General features: G+C 41.1%; 1 protein-coding gene across 1 annotated transcript in view; it reads left to right on the top strand.

Moving 5' to 3' along the window:
* The window catches only part of arrdc1a (arrestin domain containing 1a), a 46,439-nt gene that overhangs the window by 16,195 nt on the left and 12,660 nt on the right, over positions 1-17,584 (top strand). The window contains exons 2-3 of the mRNA XM_060907399.1: positions 5,883-5,993; positions 8,810-8,860. Coding sequence (XP_060763382.1) covers positions 5,883-5,993; positions 8,810-8,860 — 162 coding nt within the window. The remainder of the gene's footprint in view (positions 1-5,882; positions 5,994-8,809; positions 8,861-17,584) is intronic.

Here is a 17,584-nt window from a genome sequence, read left to right as displayed (position 1 = left end):
AATGCACTGGAACAGAGGTGTTCATTAATATGACGGGGTACTGGGAGTTCATGTGGTGATGTGTAACGTAGCACGTGTTTATTCATCTTTCGTAACTGGTTTATGGGTCGTGGACTAATTTTGTTTATAATTTTGGAAATCTAACCAAATAGGTTCTTTAGAAAATATCACAAACTGCTGCAGTCAGGAATATTAACTGCAGGAGTGGTCAAGCTCTGTGTGAGTCTGTGGGAGAGGGGTTTAAAAAAAAAAAGTCCTACAGATAAGTTTTTATTACCTCCGCCAGCTTTATTAGAGGAGGTTGTGTTTTCGTCTCCCTTTGTTTGTTTGTCTGACTGTTCCCAGTGTAACTCGAAATGTAGTGAATGGATTATGATGAAATTTTGAAGAAAGATGGGCTAAAGGCCTCTGCATGCTCGTGCGACAAGGCTTTCGCAGATAGCTTTTCGCAGACAGTTGTAATTTATTGTTGAGCGGGGATAATAGGCGTGCGCGATGTTATTCACCGGCACAACGCAAGGGGGCGCGAAGTCGCTAGGAGTAGTTGGTGGGTGTGGTTAGTGGAGTGTTTATCCTCCGGTTACTTTATAATTACTAGAACTTTTTTTTTTTTTATAATGACTAGAACTGGAGTCGTATAGATGTACGTACTTCCTCAATCAACCGCTCTTCATGCTGCTCCATCTTCGCTCGTGTTTTTAAAAATGCCGGTCGTGAAAACAAACCAAACCGGGAAAGTAGAGAAGCGGAAGTGTGTGTACAGCGGACCAATCAGAGCCCTCTTGTCTGCGGCGCTGTCTGCGAGGCTTCTGCGGTGGTCACAATTTTTGGGAGGTGCGCGCAGAGCGTCTGCGAAGGTGGGGGGGCTACGCAGACACTGTCTGCGACACCGTCTGCGAGGACTGGGTTGTCAGCATAAATTGGCCTTAAGAAACAATTGATTTTGATGCAAATCTGGATCCGCATACATATCTAGGATAATCTAAAATGTGGCTTGGCGGAGGCAAGCGCTCTACTTAGAAAAGCCATGACCTAATGTTTAGAGAAGCAGCTTTGGGACCGAAAGGTTACTGGTTTGATTCCCTGGACCAGCAGGGATGGCTGAAGTGCTCTTGAGCAAGGCACCTAACCCCTTGGCTGCTCTGGATAAGAGCATCTGCTAAATGGCAAATACTGAGTGCCCTTGTAGTTTTTAATATGCTGTTTAAAGGAGAACTTTTTTGTCTGGAAGTCTGTGGTTGTGTTTCGATAACAAGGATGAAATTATGGAGTTTATAGCCAGGTTTCGATTTGAGATCAGGTCCAATATCAGGGAGGTCAGCACCGATATCTGAGATCAACTCACAGTTCAAGTAATAATTGTGCTTTTTGTTTTCTCATATTTCAGCTTTTGCTGGTTCTCCATCAGCACTTAAAGGCAACAGAACGAAAGTCAAACACATTTTCTACCGTAGAGTGATGCATTTCTGAGTGAAACAGTCTACTGATATGATTTAAATTGGTTTATGAACATTGAGCGTCTTTATATTTGTACATTTCAGTCATCTTGAATGAATGAATGAACCCTTTGTCACTGTTACCAGTGAAATTGACCATCAACCTGTCCTTACAGAGGGGGAACAGGACAGAATGACAGGGATAAAAGAAAAAGAAACACAGTAGTAACATGAGGAAAAAAAGAACACCCCCCCCCCCCCCACTATGCTCCTATCAAGAGTACAGTGTGGGAGCATTTAAAAACCTCCACACAAGCACACAATAACACAAGTACACTTTAAAACATGGGACTTGAGGGGGGGAAAGGGGGGAAGGAGGGGGCAGTCAGGGGTGGGGGTAAGGGGGTAGGAGGGGAGGAGGTAGAAGTAACCCAGCGCAAGCAAGCAGCCGTCTGCTCCTGCAGCCATGCAGACGGTGCTGGTCACGCACCCGCTTGTCACACTGGGGGTGAAAAACGGCGACCGCGGAAAATTGGGGAAGGAATGCGAAGCGAGAGTGTCTCCCAGCAGTGACCTTCTGGGGGAAATGTCGCCCCAGCAATGGCCTTGATCGAGGCCGGTGCTGTTCAGGGAGCCGAATGTCGATAAGATAGAGATTGTCTGGTCTTTCAAACAGACGCGGTCTTTACACGTCCACACCACTTGTCCATATCTGTCCATTTCTGTTCAATTCAATTCCATTTGGTCTCCGAAATACTTATTCCTTGCAAAGCCAAAAGCGTCTCCAGATGACAACCATGTTGTGGTTCAAGTTCTCCCACAGTCCGAGTGCCAACAGCTTTGCCCACCGCTTCAATCATATCGGGCAGCTTTGTGGGGCTTTGAACAGCTGTCACCGTTGTCTGATTTCCTTGATATGTCAGAGCAATGCCTAATCCAATCAGCAAAAGTCTGGTAATCATGGTTCCGAATAGGTAGATATCAGGGGCGATTTCTCAGAGACAACAAGGGAAGCCGAGCTTCCCCTAAAATTCTCTCCCCAAACTGCGGCGTCTACGATGTTGAATTCTCATTAAAACAATAACTTGCATAACATAAATACAATCTTGGGCATATATTATGTTCATAACTATCCTGTAACTTATTTGAGTGATGTCTGACGAACTTGCAGTTCGCTACGAGAATCACCTTTGCTGCCAGGCTGTAACCTTTCTTATTTCAATGGGCTCTATGGACTGGCAGCAGTGTTGCCAGATTGGGCAGTTTTAAGTGCATTTTGGCGGGTTTTGAACATATTTTGGGATGGAAAACGTCAGCAGTATCTGGCAACACTGACTGGCAGCCGGGTATCCGCTGCAGTCTACGAGACGGCTCTGAACAGCCAATTTCGGCTAGTTGTTATTGGTTAAAATCAACAAAATCGTCACTTCCAGGGAAGCCGGGCTTCTCTGGGACTAAATGAGACAGTGGGAGGGACAAGAAGCCGGGCTGATAAAGGATTATTGGAGGTAGTGTTTGAAAGACATGAGGAGGGCGGTACTTCGGCGAGGAACACAGAAGCATGATCAGTCAGTCCCTAGCGGATGTCGAGAAAGTGTAGTCGTGTGCCAAAGTGCTGTCCGAATTTCTTTTCATATAAACGGTTCTTCTCATTGATGTCTCTGTACATTACTCTGTAAATAAATGTAAATATTACTCGTTGTGCTCCGTTAACTTTCATCCATTCTATCAGTTTGATCATTCGTGAATTCACTCGTTTATTTCATTTGTAGTTCAATCTGGTTGTAGGCTAGCTTGAGCCTTATTGGGATCTGCAGTGCTAGCTGCTAACAGAAATTGGTAAAGTCTCTGGAAAGCACAACCAGCTGGTATGACAGGGTCACAGACCATTTTCTGGAAAAGGAGCGGAGGGCAGAATTTGTGTATAAATAGTGTTCATGTTCATGAATCTGAAGTGTGTATATTGTTCAGTAATGTTAAGAGAATGGTGGGCTCTGTGTTATAGGTTATACCTGGGTATAATATTCAAGGTTCTGTGTGTTGCATAGCCTACCTGGTTATGAATTTCCAGACTGTTGCAGAAGATGTTCAAGGATGTGTTGCACAGCTGGGTGTTGTGTTAAAGACTCTGTGTTGCATATCAGGGTATGATGTTCAAGGCTCTTCGTTGAACAGCCAGTGATTTTTGGATGTTTGATATTTTTGATTAAGGATATGAGGCACTAGCCTGGCAAGCCAGACTATAACATGAAATGTACAAGCAAAAATACTTTCTGCCACTAGGTAGGGTTGTCTAGTTCACTATGCTAATGGGGCACACCTTTCTATGCTTTGATATCCGGCCTACAGGTTTTACGATGAATGCGTAAAATGGGCTTCCCCTGTTTTAAAAACCAGCAGCCGCCACTGGTAGATATCTCCAATGTCCTCCACAGACGTTCCGGCAGGACAGGTGGGTTCCCCCGAACCCAGAAACTGTGTCAATTTCGTTAGGAGACCAGTTTATCAAATCCATGTTTATCTTCCGTAAGCACTGGATAGGGTTGCAGTAGGTCCAGGAGTTTGTGTCGGGAACACTGGAGTGTGAAGGGAGAGATGCACCCTGAATGGCTCTCCAGTCCATCACAGGGCATCAGACACACTTATTCACACGCTTGTTCACCAAAGTCGCCAACAAGGTACCGAAATGTTTGAGATGTGCAAGGAAACCGGAGAACCCACAGGAAATCCACATGTACCTCTTTTCAACCAACAGGAAACTGGTTCCTTTCTGATGCCTGCACCAAATTTTTAACCGTTCAGGGATGGGTTTCCCAAAAGCCTCTTAATGCTAAGAGCATCTTAACTAGGAGAGAGAGTGTTCATTGTGATGCTCGCTTGACCATTTAATGATCTTTGTGCTACGATGCTTTTGGGACACCCACCCCAGAGCATTTTGGCTAAGAATAAATTGGTTTGGAACCAAAATATAGCTGGTTTTTTTCGTCACCAACTATGATGACATAATAGGCATGTCGAGGAAGCAGAGCGTAGCAATGGAAAAGGATACATCTTTCAGAAAAAAAAGGACTGAAAACAAACCTCTGCAATTACAGAACAAAAGCTTGCAGGTTATAAACGCGCACCGCCATCTTGCTACTACTGTTTATTCCCGCTGTGAATTGTGCAGCGCTCTCTGTTCATGACTCATCCTTGATTTTACAATGGTTCTGTTCAAGACTGGTGGAAATGTGGGCTGGTTCGCTAGCTGGGGCCAAGGTTCAAAGAATCCTGAACGGAACCGGTTCAAGAACCCGTTCCCTGTTTGTCGAAAAGGGGTAACGGTGAAACTCTATACAGTAAGCTTCTGATGTAATTAAGATTCAGAAAAAAATAAGTGAGGAAAAAGCATCCATTTTTAATTTCAGGTTGTGTTTAAGTCTTGAGCAAAATGTAGCACGAGAGAGAGAGAGAGAGAGAGAGAGAGAGAGAGAGAGAATAGATAGGAAACTAAATTGGTATAACATTTTAACCCAAAGTTTTCTTTAGATGGGTGAGAGACATGTACAAGAACACAGATACCCCTTTTCCACCAAATCAGTTCCAGGGCTGGTTCGGGGTCAGTGCTGGTGCTGGTTCACAACTCGTTCAACTTGTGAGCCAGCTGAGAACCAGTTTGCTTTTCCATAGCTCGCGGTGCTAAGGGAAGCCACGTCATTACGTCGCTGTATACGTCGGTTACATCGCTACGTTTGCATAAACCTTGGCGCGAATATCGAAGCAAAAACAACATGGAAGAAGCAGCAGCAACAATAATAATAATGGATGACTTCGCGTTTGTACAGCTGCTGCTTCTCGTCACTTAAAACTGGCGATCTTTCGCGGTCTTATTGTTGTTGGTCTTAACAACTCCCCCCCCCCACACACACACACACACACACACACGCTGATGTAAGCGGTTCTTTCCTCTGGCCCAGCAGAGAGTTGGTGCTAGCCTGGAACCGGTTTTTCTGGCCCCAGAGCCAGTTCTTTGTCAGTGGAAACAGAAAACCCGGTTCCAAACTAAGCACTGGCCCCGAACCAGCCCTGGAACTGCTTTGGTGGAAAAGGGGCATGAGAGAGACGCTTGAGGGACAATAGTTCAAGCACATGAGGTCATTGTATTTGGAGTGGGTTCGTTGGGAGATTGTTTGTTTGCTAGCTGTGATGACGCTCTTAACACTGGTCATGTGATCATATCCCTCTGTACCACAACAATGTTCTTTCCTTGTTTATCCTGCCAGCCATCACGATCCTATACAAGTCCGAGTTTCTTACGGCATAAACAATAAGGGTGTGGACCTCTGTGTGGTGTTTGATCAAATGAAATGATATTTTGTCTCCTTGTGAACCGATCCTACACTCTGTTGTATTATGTATATAATCATTCAAGCGTTATTTATTGATTTGTTTTCTTATGTTGTTCAGCAATCAAGGTGAACTGCTACGGGTCCTGCGGCGTGACCAACAAAGTGAACGACACGGACTGGCTCGAGGAGGAGCAGTACTTCAACAGCTCGCTATCTGTAGCTGATAAAGGTACTCTCTGATATTAAAATATTCATAAACCGGGGGCGTCGTGGCTCAGGTGGTTAAGGCGCCATACCATGAATGCGGGCGACCCGGGTTCGATTCCGGCCCGAGGTCATTTCCCGATCCCTTCCCGTCTCTCTCTCCCACTCATTTCCTGTCTCTACACTGTCCTATCCAATAAAGGTGCAAAAAGCCCAAAAAAATATCTTAAAAAAAAAAAAAAAATATTCATAAACCATACACTTTAGTCTGTTCTCATTTCCATGGAAAGAGGTTCATGTTGTATAGAGGATCGATCACAATGCCTGGATTTTCTTTTCAGGCAAAAAAAAAAAAAAGGGGAGAGCGCGCAAGACTGAACATGTGTTCAGTTGCTTTTCCCTGCTTTAACAAATAAAAAGGATACTGATTTCATTTTGATTAATCAACTTTTGTAATCCTCTCCTGAAGCCAGCAAAACACATAATCGGACCGACGTGGCGCCGACGGCCTTCTGCTACACTATTTCATTTCCAACTAAATCATAAATATGGAAACTCCTGTGTATCTATTTTTAAACTCTTTCCCATTTTTTAACTCGCAGCATCTGCTTGGATTAGGTTTTTAAAAATCTATTCTGTAAAATACAGAATAAGCAGCTGAGCCTCATTTCGCTTCTCAATGGTGGACTCGTTCTAATAATAAAATAAATACCAAGAACTAATCAAACATGCATAATATGGAAATATAAATTATGAAAACAAAAGGAAAGAAAATAAAATTCTAAATGGCAGCAGAGGAAAAGATATTTCTCATTTTATTATTAGAATTACTAAATCTTTGTCACTTTTTAAAAATATGTACTAAGATTTAGTAATTCTAATAATAAAATTAGAAATATCTTTTCCTCTGCTGCCATTTAGTATTTTATTTTCTTTCCTTTTAATTGTTTTCATAATTTATATTTCCATATTATGCATGTTTGTTTAGTTCTTGGTATTTATTTTATTCTATCTTTATTCTGTCTTGTATTTTATTTATGCGTTATATCTTCGTTTATTCTTGGTATATTTTCATTTTGTTCCATGTTTGTGTGTTATGCTTGCTTTTGGTTCATTGATTCTATATTTCTGGAGGGTTTTTTTTTTTTTCCTTTTGTTGTTTGCGCTCATTCTGGTTATTCATGTCTTAATTATATTTCTCATTTTTGCATATGTTTTCTCATCTCATCTCTAGCCGCTTTATCCTGTTAGTATTAATATTGCTTTTGATTTTTTCCCCCCCTGAATGCCAGGGTCAGTAAGGGCACAAAGCGAGCACTTAACATTTGCATGATGTCATGTTGCATAGTATTTACTAGGTAACACTTGTCAGTCAGTCTTGGTAGAAATATTTAGTTTGTTTCATGTTCATGTATCTTGGTGTTCAGTCACACAATTTCGCATAATTACCGTACACCAGCATCTTAAATATGTCAGTGAAGTGCTTAAAGGAATATGCCACCCCCAAGTGAAATTGAGTCAGTCCCTGCAGTCCCTAGAGTTGGATGAGTGAGCCAAAGCGTTTTGTAGCCGACCCAGCCATTGTCCTGATCTGGAAACGTCCCGGTTAGCTTTAGCTTAGCGTAGTCGCTGTAATCCGGTGTCTCCAGATAGCATTGTCGTTGCAAAAGTGAATCAAATAACTCAAGATTTTTTATAATTATTTCTCATGACCTGTACATTCACATCGAGTACACATCAATGCAAATTAACACGAAAGGATTTACTAGACCAATTTATATCTGGAACTATTTTCGGCCACAGCACAGGCAAAGCACCGCTGCAGGCGCAAAGACACCACGCAGCACCACAACTTCCGTCAATACACCAGTGTTACCAGGGAAACCAGGGTTTTCAGATGCTGCGTGGTGTCTTTGCGCCTGCAGCGGTGCTTTGCCTGTGCTGTGGCCGAAAATAGTTCCAGATATAAATTGGTCTAGTAAATCCCTTCGTGTTAATTTGCATTGATGTACATTCACATCGAGTACACATATCAATGCAAATTAACACGAAGGGATTTACTAGACCAATTTATATCTGGAACTATTTTCAGCCACAGCACAGGCAAAGCACCGCTGCAGGCGCAAAGACACCACGCAGCACCTGAAAACCCTGGTTTCCCTGGTAACACTGGTGTATTGACGGAAGTTGTGGTGCCGCGTGGTGTCTTTGCGCCTGCAGCGGTGCTTTGCCTGTGCTGTGGCCGAAAATAGTTCCAGATATAAATCGGTCCAGTAAATCCTTTCGTGTTAATTTACACTGATATGTGTACTCGATGTGAATGTACAGGTCATGAGAAATAATTATAAAAAATCGTGAGTTATTTGATTCACTTTTGCAACGACAATGCTATCTGGAGACACCGGATTACAGCGACTACGCTAAGCTAAAGCTAACCGGGACGTTTCCAGATCAGGACAATGGCTGGGTCGGCTACAAAACGCTTTGGCTCACTCATCCAACTCTAGGGACTGCAGGGACTGACTCAATTTCACTTGGGGGTGGCGTATTCCTTTAACTTTTAGCAGTTGTGAGATGAGTAGGATTTAATGTCAGTAAAGAAAGTTAGTAAAGTTTTAGCGTTCATGTTCAGCTTCTCAGCAGTAGCTTTTTGTACCAATAATCTCTGGCTTTGTTTAGCGTTAATCAGCCTGGCACAGCTTTCCTTGAGTCAGAGTTTCAGTTAAAAATGCTTTCACAGGAACACATGGTTCGTAATCATGCACCTTGGGTAATAACTTTTTGCCATTTTGTAGCAATCGCATATTGCAAGAGTGTGTGTGTGTGTGTGTTATTTCCCAGGTACTTTGAAACAGGGTGAACATACTTTCCCCTTCAAGTTTCTCATACCAGGTAAGACTATACAGCACAAACACGCATGGAGACACACCTGTTTCTCTACATTCTTACACACAGACACACCTGAGCCAGCAGCTCTGTTTACTTACCCGAGCAACAACGACTCGCTGAACATTGATGAGGCAGGGCTCAAATGAACATCATCTTTTGTCGTTAACTCGTGAAAGTCCTGTCTCACTATCCAGTTATTGGGCTTCGAGCATATTTAGTTTCTACAGCAAAACTAACTACACTACCGTTCAAAAGTTTGGGGTCACCCAGACAATTTTGTGTTTTCCATGAAAAGTCACACTTTTATTTCCCACCATAAGTTGTAAAATGAATAGAAAATATAGTCGAGACATTTTTCTGGCCATTTTGAGCATTTAATCGACCCCACAAACGTGATGCTCCAGAAACTCAATCTGCTCAAAGGAAGGTCAGTTTTATAGCTTCTCTAAAGAGCTCAACTGTTTTCAGCTGTGCTAACATGATTGTACAAGGGTTTTCTAATCCTCCATTAGCCTTCTGAGGCAATGAGCAAACACATTGTACCATTAGAACACTGGAGTGAGAGTTGCTGGAAATGGGCCTCTATACACCTATGGAGATATTGCACCAAAAACCAGACATTTGCAGCGAGAATAGTCATTTACCACATTAGCAATGTATAGAGTGGATTTCTGATTAGTTTAAAGTGATCTTCATTGAAAAGAACAGTGCTTTTCTTTCAAAAATAAGGACATTTCAAAGTGACCCCAAACTTTTGAACGGTAGTGTATAAAGTTGTTGTGCAATTTTTTTGCTAGTGCAGAATAACATGAAGACGTCTGACCCCAGGCTGAATCTCAGACAGAGCACGAGGTTCAGTCCTACAGGAAATGGACAGGAAAACGGTTCTCTAGTGGAAATAGGAAGACTTGAAAGTGGGAAAAGAGAGTTTCCTGTGGGACAGTGTTGTAGTTGAGTCACTAAACCTCGAGTCCGAGGCCAGTCTCGAGTCCTCAGTGCTCAAGTCTGAGTCAAGTCCAAGTCATTAAAGAAAATTTCGAGCCGAGTCGAGTCCGAGAACAAAACTCCAACTGCACCATTTGACGGTGGCTGTTGCTTCCTTTATGTGAAAGTGTCTGTTACTGTGTTGGACTAACGTTCCTGCTCGACTGCCCCATTTTAGTTAACAGGCTACAGGTAAAAAGCTTGTTCATCGCTCAGCAAGCCCCGCCCATTATCAACAGGGCAAATAACACGAGAGAGGGTTAACGCTAGCTAGTTCATCGCTCAGCAAGCCCCGCCCACTATCAACAGAGCAATGAACATAGCGTGTCACTTCCTTCTCTGGGTGGAGTCTTGTCAAATGATGATTGAAGTTCGAGGTCGTCCCCGTCGTCTGCTCGATAGTTCTTCTACATATGGAACACACAGCAGTGCATCCCCCCCCCCACACACTGCATGAGAAGTCTTTATAAGCAAAGCGGACAATCCTAGGGGTGTTCTCTCTAGGCGTTTTAGCGCCATTAACGTTAGTTTGTTCCTAAACATGGCATATGGACAGGTGAATGTGCATTCTTTTGCGTGAAATTCGTATACAAATTATTATGGCATGTTACAGAAAAAAAAGAAAAAAAAATCAGTCCTCATCTCCAATTTACGAGTCCACGAATGCGAGTTCAAGTCTGAGTCATCATTGCTCAAGTCCAAGTCAAGTCACGAGTCAGACTCGAGTACCACAAGCCTGCTATGGGAGATGTATTAAAAATAAAATATTCAGTTCAAAAAGTTGATAGTAAAAGGAGATTTTGAAAAGAGACAACCTTTGGAGAAACATGAATGGTCAATATTTATCATGTTCTGGCTTGGCAAGAAGGGGAACCAGTTTCAACATGGGTACTGAATGTGGGGAAAAATAGCAATGAATTGTGGGATCATGGTGAATTTGTCAAGTTAAGGCACTGTCTTTTTTTTTTTTTTTTTTAAAGCTTTAAGTCTAGACGTGTATGTGTCCTCTGAGATAAAGGGGTTCGTCAGAAAATACCTGGAAATAAATATTACCAGGTGCGAACGTGGTTAGGCCAAAAAAAAAGCTAGTGTGTTTCAGGTAACATGAAATACTAAAATAAGGTCGGTAGGTAGGAAAAAGTTATTTGTTTTTTTTTTTTGTTTTGTTTGTTTGTTTTTTTTATTTTGTTTGAAAAAATTAACACAAACATCTTACAAAATAGTAGTTTGGCACAGAATCCTTTATACCACACATCATAATAAAATAAGTGTTTTAAATCTTTAAACGAATAAAAAAAAATATCGCAAGAGTTCAAGTTATGATCTACGGAAGCGCATTGCTGCCACACTCAAAAAAAAATTGGCTTAGAATCAAGTAATTACGTGAAAATTGTTAACAAAGTTATCACGTTTTTACAATATATTTATCATGTAATAACATCACGTAATTTCATGATACGAAATTATCACGTTATTTCATGATATTTTCATGTAATAACGTGAAAACACCTTATCAAGAAATAACGTGAAAATAACGTCCTAAGCTAGGCTACTTCCATTAAAAGCAGCCGGCCTAGCCTAGCCTACTGTAGAACTTCGGTCGAGCAAAAACACAGAGTAAAAACATGGCTGAATCCTGAATGACTCCTATTTGTATAAATAGGGGACTACATAGGCGGCAAAATGTAGAGTTTTTCCCTGCCATGGAAGTGCACTTGTATACTGAAGAGTAAGCAATTTGCATTTACAGCCTTGAATGAGGATTCAAAATGGCGGCTCGGCTCAGTTTTCCCTTCCTCCTTCAGTATACAAGTGCGCTTCCATGTTTATGCAGGAGGGCTGATAGAAGTGGCGAAACATTTTACTTTTTATCGTTTCTTTCACAACTTGAATGCATTGAAACAAATTATGACAAACTAACGCCGCTTACACTAAAATATCGAGGGAAATTTGTAATAAAAACTTTACGGTCGGCAATTTCGCCGCCGAAATTCTCGGTCGGTTGGGTTACTGGAAACACACTTTTTTTTATTTATTTATTTATTTGTTTTTAATTTGGCCTTAGGGTTAAGCTAGCCATGATCTAGTTCAAGCCAGAAAACAGGAAAATGACATCATTCACATTTTTATGTTTGACAGTTCATGGTCCTAAATCAGTTTTCAAAGCATAGACTTTGTTCATTGTGTAGAATTGTTGGGTTGTTTTTTTTTTTTTTCTTTTCCAAAAAACAAAACATGAATAAAGTGTCGTGCGTAGTAGATTGCATTCATCTTGAATCAGATGTAGTTCAGTAGAATTGATTTGTGACGTTTTTAGTTTTTTTTCCATACAGATATTACGCAGTCCCCCGATTTTAACTAGTATAACTGATTCATCTGTCTGAATGCATGGCTGATGAACGCAACCAGCCAAGCAGCCACAGGCTGTAGACGTGTTGCCTCAACTTCCTCTGTCGTGCCACTTCAAAGTTAAGGAAATGAGTAAACTAACATGGTGACTCTGTTTACAGTTAAATGGCAAAAACAAGCATGTCACAAGGTCCTAAATGGAAGAAGGATGTAGTTTTGCAATATAACTGCAAAAATAGAATTTGAAGATTTCAAACTGTTAAAGATGGGTGTGTCGTGGGCTAAGATGATAAATATTAGGAAGAATGTAGGCCAAATATGATAACTGTCAGCATCCTAAAGTTGTATTAGCGGATATCAGAGAGATATGAAGCAGGAATAAAGTGCACCAGTACTGGTCGTGCTTACAACATTTAATCGTGCTTTATGTATTACACTTGGACAAAAAACGCACACATTCAGAAAAAAAAAAACTCCATAAAAGCACTTTTGTGGACAATTTTATTCCATGAATTACCCACGGAGGCAGAACCACAGGGAGCAGCCATTGCCGGCCGGAAGTGGCGTACAGTCGTTGATATCGGGTGCGAGTAAACAAGCAGTGTTCTGTGGGTTGAGATTCCCAGTCAAGTAACTTCAGAACACGTTGAATAAATATAGATCTAATACTTGTAATGGAGCTTTATGGCACACATCTATTATTTTGTGGCATTATGTGCAAGTAGATTTGGTTGTACTTGTACTTTGGGGTCGATAACTTCGCCGGCGAAGCTCGGCAGGTTTAGAATGAGTAGGTCATGTATTGAGAGAAATATCTTTGAGGGTTTTTTTTTTTTTTTTTTTTTTTAAATCAATCACACAAGCATGATAAACATATTGACAGAAACTTCATACTTTACAGTTTCCTATGTGCTCGCTGCCAAATAATATAGTTTTTAAATTACCTAAATTGGATGAAACCTACAACTTGTAACCTTACTCGGTCACACCGGAGCACGCACTTCCGCATTCATAAAAGTCTAATCACGTGCCCTGTGTCCGAAATCGCTCACTATATAGGGCACTATATAGTGAGGACGCCATTTTGTAGTGCTGTCCGAAATGATAGTAAGGATTATTACACCCTATATAGTGCACTCACAGGGAGGAGAGAGTAGTGAACGAGTGAGCGATTTCGGACACAGGGATGGTAACGGCATGATTTTCGGTTTTGATTGGTTTCTGTTTCACGATGGGAACGCCCACTGTAAACAGGATAAAATCTGTTTGACATCCCATGAGGGAATATAGGGATATATTTGGGCTATTTGGAGGTAAAACTTGTTACGAGATGGCACGCGGATTTTATGTGCTTTGGATAATTCATTTTATGATTCAGAACAGCAATTCGGTTCAATCTTGAGAACTGCAACACTGATGAACAGTGCCTTTTTATTTATTTATTTTTAATTGTATTTATTTATTTTTACTTCGACTCGATCCAGGCAAAGATCAGCTCAAGTAAGTGTAAATATTTCTTCTGTTTTTTATGAGCAGATTGGTTGATAATGTGTTATCTTAGACTGGTGCTCGCAACACTGGGTCAGTGACCAGTCCACTGCAGCCCAGACAATCGGACAAACCAACGACTGCGCGTCACTACCGGTGCTGGAACAGCCCATGAAGGAGGTGACACGTTGCTGACCATGCTTGACTGGCAGAGCAGGAAGTTAAAACTTGCGTGTACTTGGCAAGAGCTTATGACAAACATTACATGACAGAACCACTGGTATCATACGTGAGCTTTTGAAATGGCTAGTAATTAAAATTCACTACAGGCACACTTTAAGGTGTGAGAATATGAGCGATCACTTCCAGAAGATTCAAACTTTTCAGCTGATATTTTGTAGTAAGTTGTAAGGGCATGCTATAGGAATTTTCCTGATGAGCAAGCCTGAGTTGACGGTGGCGAGGAAAAACTCCCTCAGCCGACATGAAGAAACCCTGAGAGGAACCAGACTCAAAAAGGAACCAGTGTTTGAAATACCTGTCTGCATTTTGCAGAATAATTTTCAAGATTGCAGAAGAAAAATTAAACAACCTGCAATTTTGCAGAATGAAAAAATCAGGCTTGGGATACAGTGGTTCTCAATTTAGCAAACTAGCGGCGCGCAAACCTGACGGCGTTTTCCAGGTCAAAGTTGAGCAATATTTACGCAATACCGACGAAAGGCGACGATAACCAAATAAGGGCAGTTGCCATTTTCCGATGTAAGATTTCGTCACTTTTAATACCCGCCGGGAGGACCCGACAACTACCTCGGCAGTGTTCGGCAGTTTCCGCCATGCATCTCCCAGAATTCAATGCGGCACAACAAACATGGCTCCCAAGAAGAGGATTGTTTCTTCGGGGCAAGAGTCCGACAAAAACGCCAAGAAAACAAGGATGATTTTGTCGTATCTCGGCAAAACCGGCAGCCGGCGTGACTCCAACAACAACAGCGACAGATCGTGCGTCCGTGAGGGGGACAAAAATGAATACGGTCGCTGCTGACTAGTTCTTATCTTGCATACGTATATTGGTAAATTGTATAGGTTTGTATTAGGGGTGGCACGGTTCACAAAAGTCGCGGTTCGGTACGTATTGCGGTTTGAGGTCTGCGGTTCGGTACGTATTGCGTTTTTTTTTTTTTTTTTTTTTTTTTAAATCTTAAGTACTCTGTATTTGGGCACATAGCCTACTATTTACCTTAAGTAAACATAGTTTAGGATACAGCATTTAAGAGAGGTTAAATTATAGTTACAATGAAATAATCATGCACAAACTGAGTTTGAGTTGACATAAGCACATTTTATGAACAATCTCTGATGAAAAGCCAGGTAGTATTTTGAAACAGCAAGAGGGAAGACATGGATGATTTCAACAGCTTTTTTATTTACTACAGTATTTATACAAAGTGTCAGGAGTGTTTGCTGCCATGTTGTGGCATCTAGAGGAACCAGGTGTCTTTTGTCACATACAGAGTTTTCATAATTGGAAAAAATAAAAATGAGTTCTTAAAGCTTACTTTTGAACAGATGTGTGTGTTAAAACTTAAACTTTTATGTGGCGACCAACCAACCACCTATATACAAAAACCGAATCAAAAACTCTTCTAATCCCTGAGAGTGAGGATGTATTTTTTCACTTGAAATTAAAGTGCAGTGTTTTTTGAAACGTATGGCTGGATTTCTTATCTAATCTTAAAGTGCCACTGTATTCTTAGAACGATTTATAACAAAATACACACACAGCCAATATAAAATATTGCAATAAAACCAATCACTGCACTGTTTAAAACAAACCTCCCCTCCCCTCGCCGGAAAAAAAAAAAATCTAGTTCGCCCATTATCCTGTGTCATTCTGAGATGCGCAGATAGACAGTAAAGGGAATTCCGAATTCCCTTTACTGTCTATCTGCGCATCTCAGAATGACACAGGATAATGGGCGAACTAGATTTTTTTTTTTTTTTTTCCGGCGCCGCGCCGGAACGCTATCACCCCTGTTCGCGCGAAAGAGAACTACATGGTTTCATACGGGCATTCGGCTTTTTTTTTTTTGGCGAACGTCTTAAATAGGGGTACCGCGGTTTATACGCGTATTGCACCGCAACAGGCGTATCGTACGGTTCAGTTTTTTTTCCCATAACCGTGCCAAGCCTAGTTTGTATATATTGTATTGTTGAATCATGCAAAATTATACTGATATTATATCCCTTTTGAAGACAGCAACAGTATTTTACCTTTATTCAGAGATACTTTTGAATATTTTGTTTTCTGATACCAAGCTACACTAATACATGTTTTGTGTACATGTTCTGTTGTTTTTACTAGTGCTGTCTTGCCTGTGGTGCAGACTAGCACAAAGTAAAACAGTTGCCCTGTAAGACAAAGCTCATAGGTTCAGTTCTGTAGCTCTCAGTAGTTCTGTCGCTCTCAGTTCTGCCATGATTAGTTTGTATCCAGTTCTCTGTTAGTTTAGAGCAGTGAAGCCCCTGCAGTCGTTCTCAGTTCAGTTCATGACCTTGCACTTCAGAAGCCAGGCAAACACAATGAACCCAAACGTCTTTCCATTTGCCAGTTGGGTTTTATTCCTTAATGGCATCAATTCTTTGCATCATCGTAAGATGTAACAGAGTGTAGAATTGAAACCTTGCTTTCAATTTAAAACTACAGGTTGCAGATGCGAACACTGTGAATGAAGTACATTTTGGGTAACAATCTATTGTTCAAGCGAGAAACTTAATCTTGACAAAATGTAACATGCCGTGTAACATGAAAATGAATGTTTTGTTTCTTGAAGAACAGTTGTGTTCTATTTTTTATTGTGGTGATACCTTTATTAGTATGTTGTGTGGAAGGATAATGTGTGGGTGTGATAACTAGTACATTTATGAATTAGTTGGTATACTTCAAGTTGTAGTAGCCCGTAATGTCAGGGCGAGGGAGATGAAAGACCTGTGGAGGTATCATGGAATGATAACTTTGCTGCAGAGAAGGACCTGTGAAGACTGAAATTAAAAATGGAGTGAGAGAATAAGGAATTACAGTAATGCTATGAGTTGTAAAGCTAGATATGATGTAAATATAGGCATTATTAGGTTGAGAAGGGTGTAGTATGGAGGCTTGTGTATTTGCAGAAAATATTTCCAAATTGCAGAACAAAATTTTGACATTCTGCAATATTGCAGAACACTGGGGGGAAAAAAGTATTTCGACCACTGGGAACCCATCCTCATCTAGGTGATAACTGATAGCATGATTGATAAATAGGAGACACACTTATAGACACGAGTTATGTGGTTAAAAAGTGCAACCGTGTAACCAGGAAATTCATTATACAGTAGTGAAGTCTATTTTGTTGACGTTATCAGCTGTTCACTGATGGAGACTTGAGTGCAAAACTGTTCATGACAACTGCAGTCCTCGGGTTATCATGGTGATTTGTAGTCCTCAGCCATAATAGCAAAGCTGTAATTGTCCAGATCCATCTTCTAAGTGTCTTTTTAGACTATCCGTATGGAGCCGTCCTCTACAGGAGCAATGTGATGAGGCTAGAAGTAGGGCATCAGGATGGATCGACGGTACAGGTTAACAGACGATGCCATGGCAAATACAACTGATTTTATAATTCTCTCCCCCCGCCCAAAAAATAAATAAATCAAACCGGCCTTTAAACATCCTTACACTCCTAAGCATGACTCAATCATTAATCTTCCATCAGATGAGATGTTTGTTTATGGCAGAAAACTTGGACTGTTAAGCTTTGGCACTAGAGACTCCTTTAAAAAAAAAAAAAAGTTAAACATCTCCCTACAGAAAAGTTCACCATATCAAGGATTATACATGTTTTGTTAACCGATTTAGCCGTAAAT

Source organism: Neoarius graeffei, chromosome 24 (assembly GCF_027579695.1).
Source record: "Neoarius graeffei isolate fNeoGra1 chromosome 24, fNeoGra1.pri, whole genome shotgun sequence".
NCBI classification, from domain to species: Eukaryota; Metazoa; Chordata; class Actinopteri; order Siluriformes; family Ariidae; genus Neoarius; species Neoarius graeffei.
This window is presented reverse-complemented; position numbering and strand designations above follow the sequence as displayed.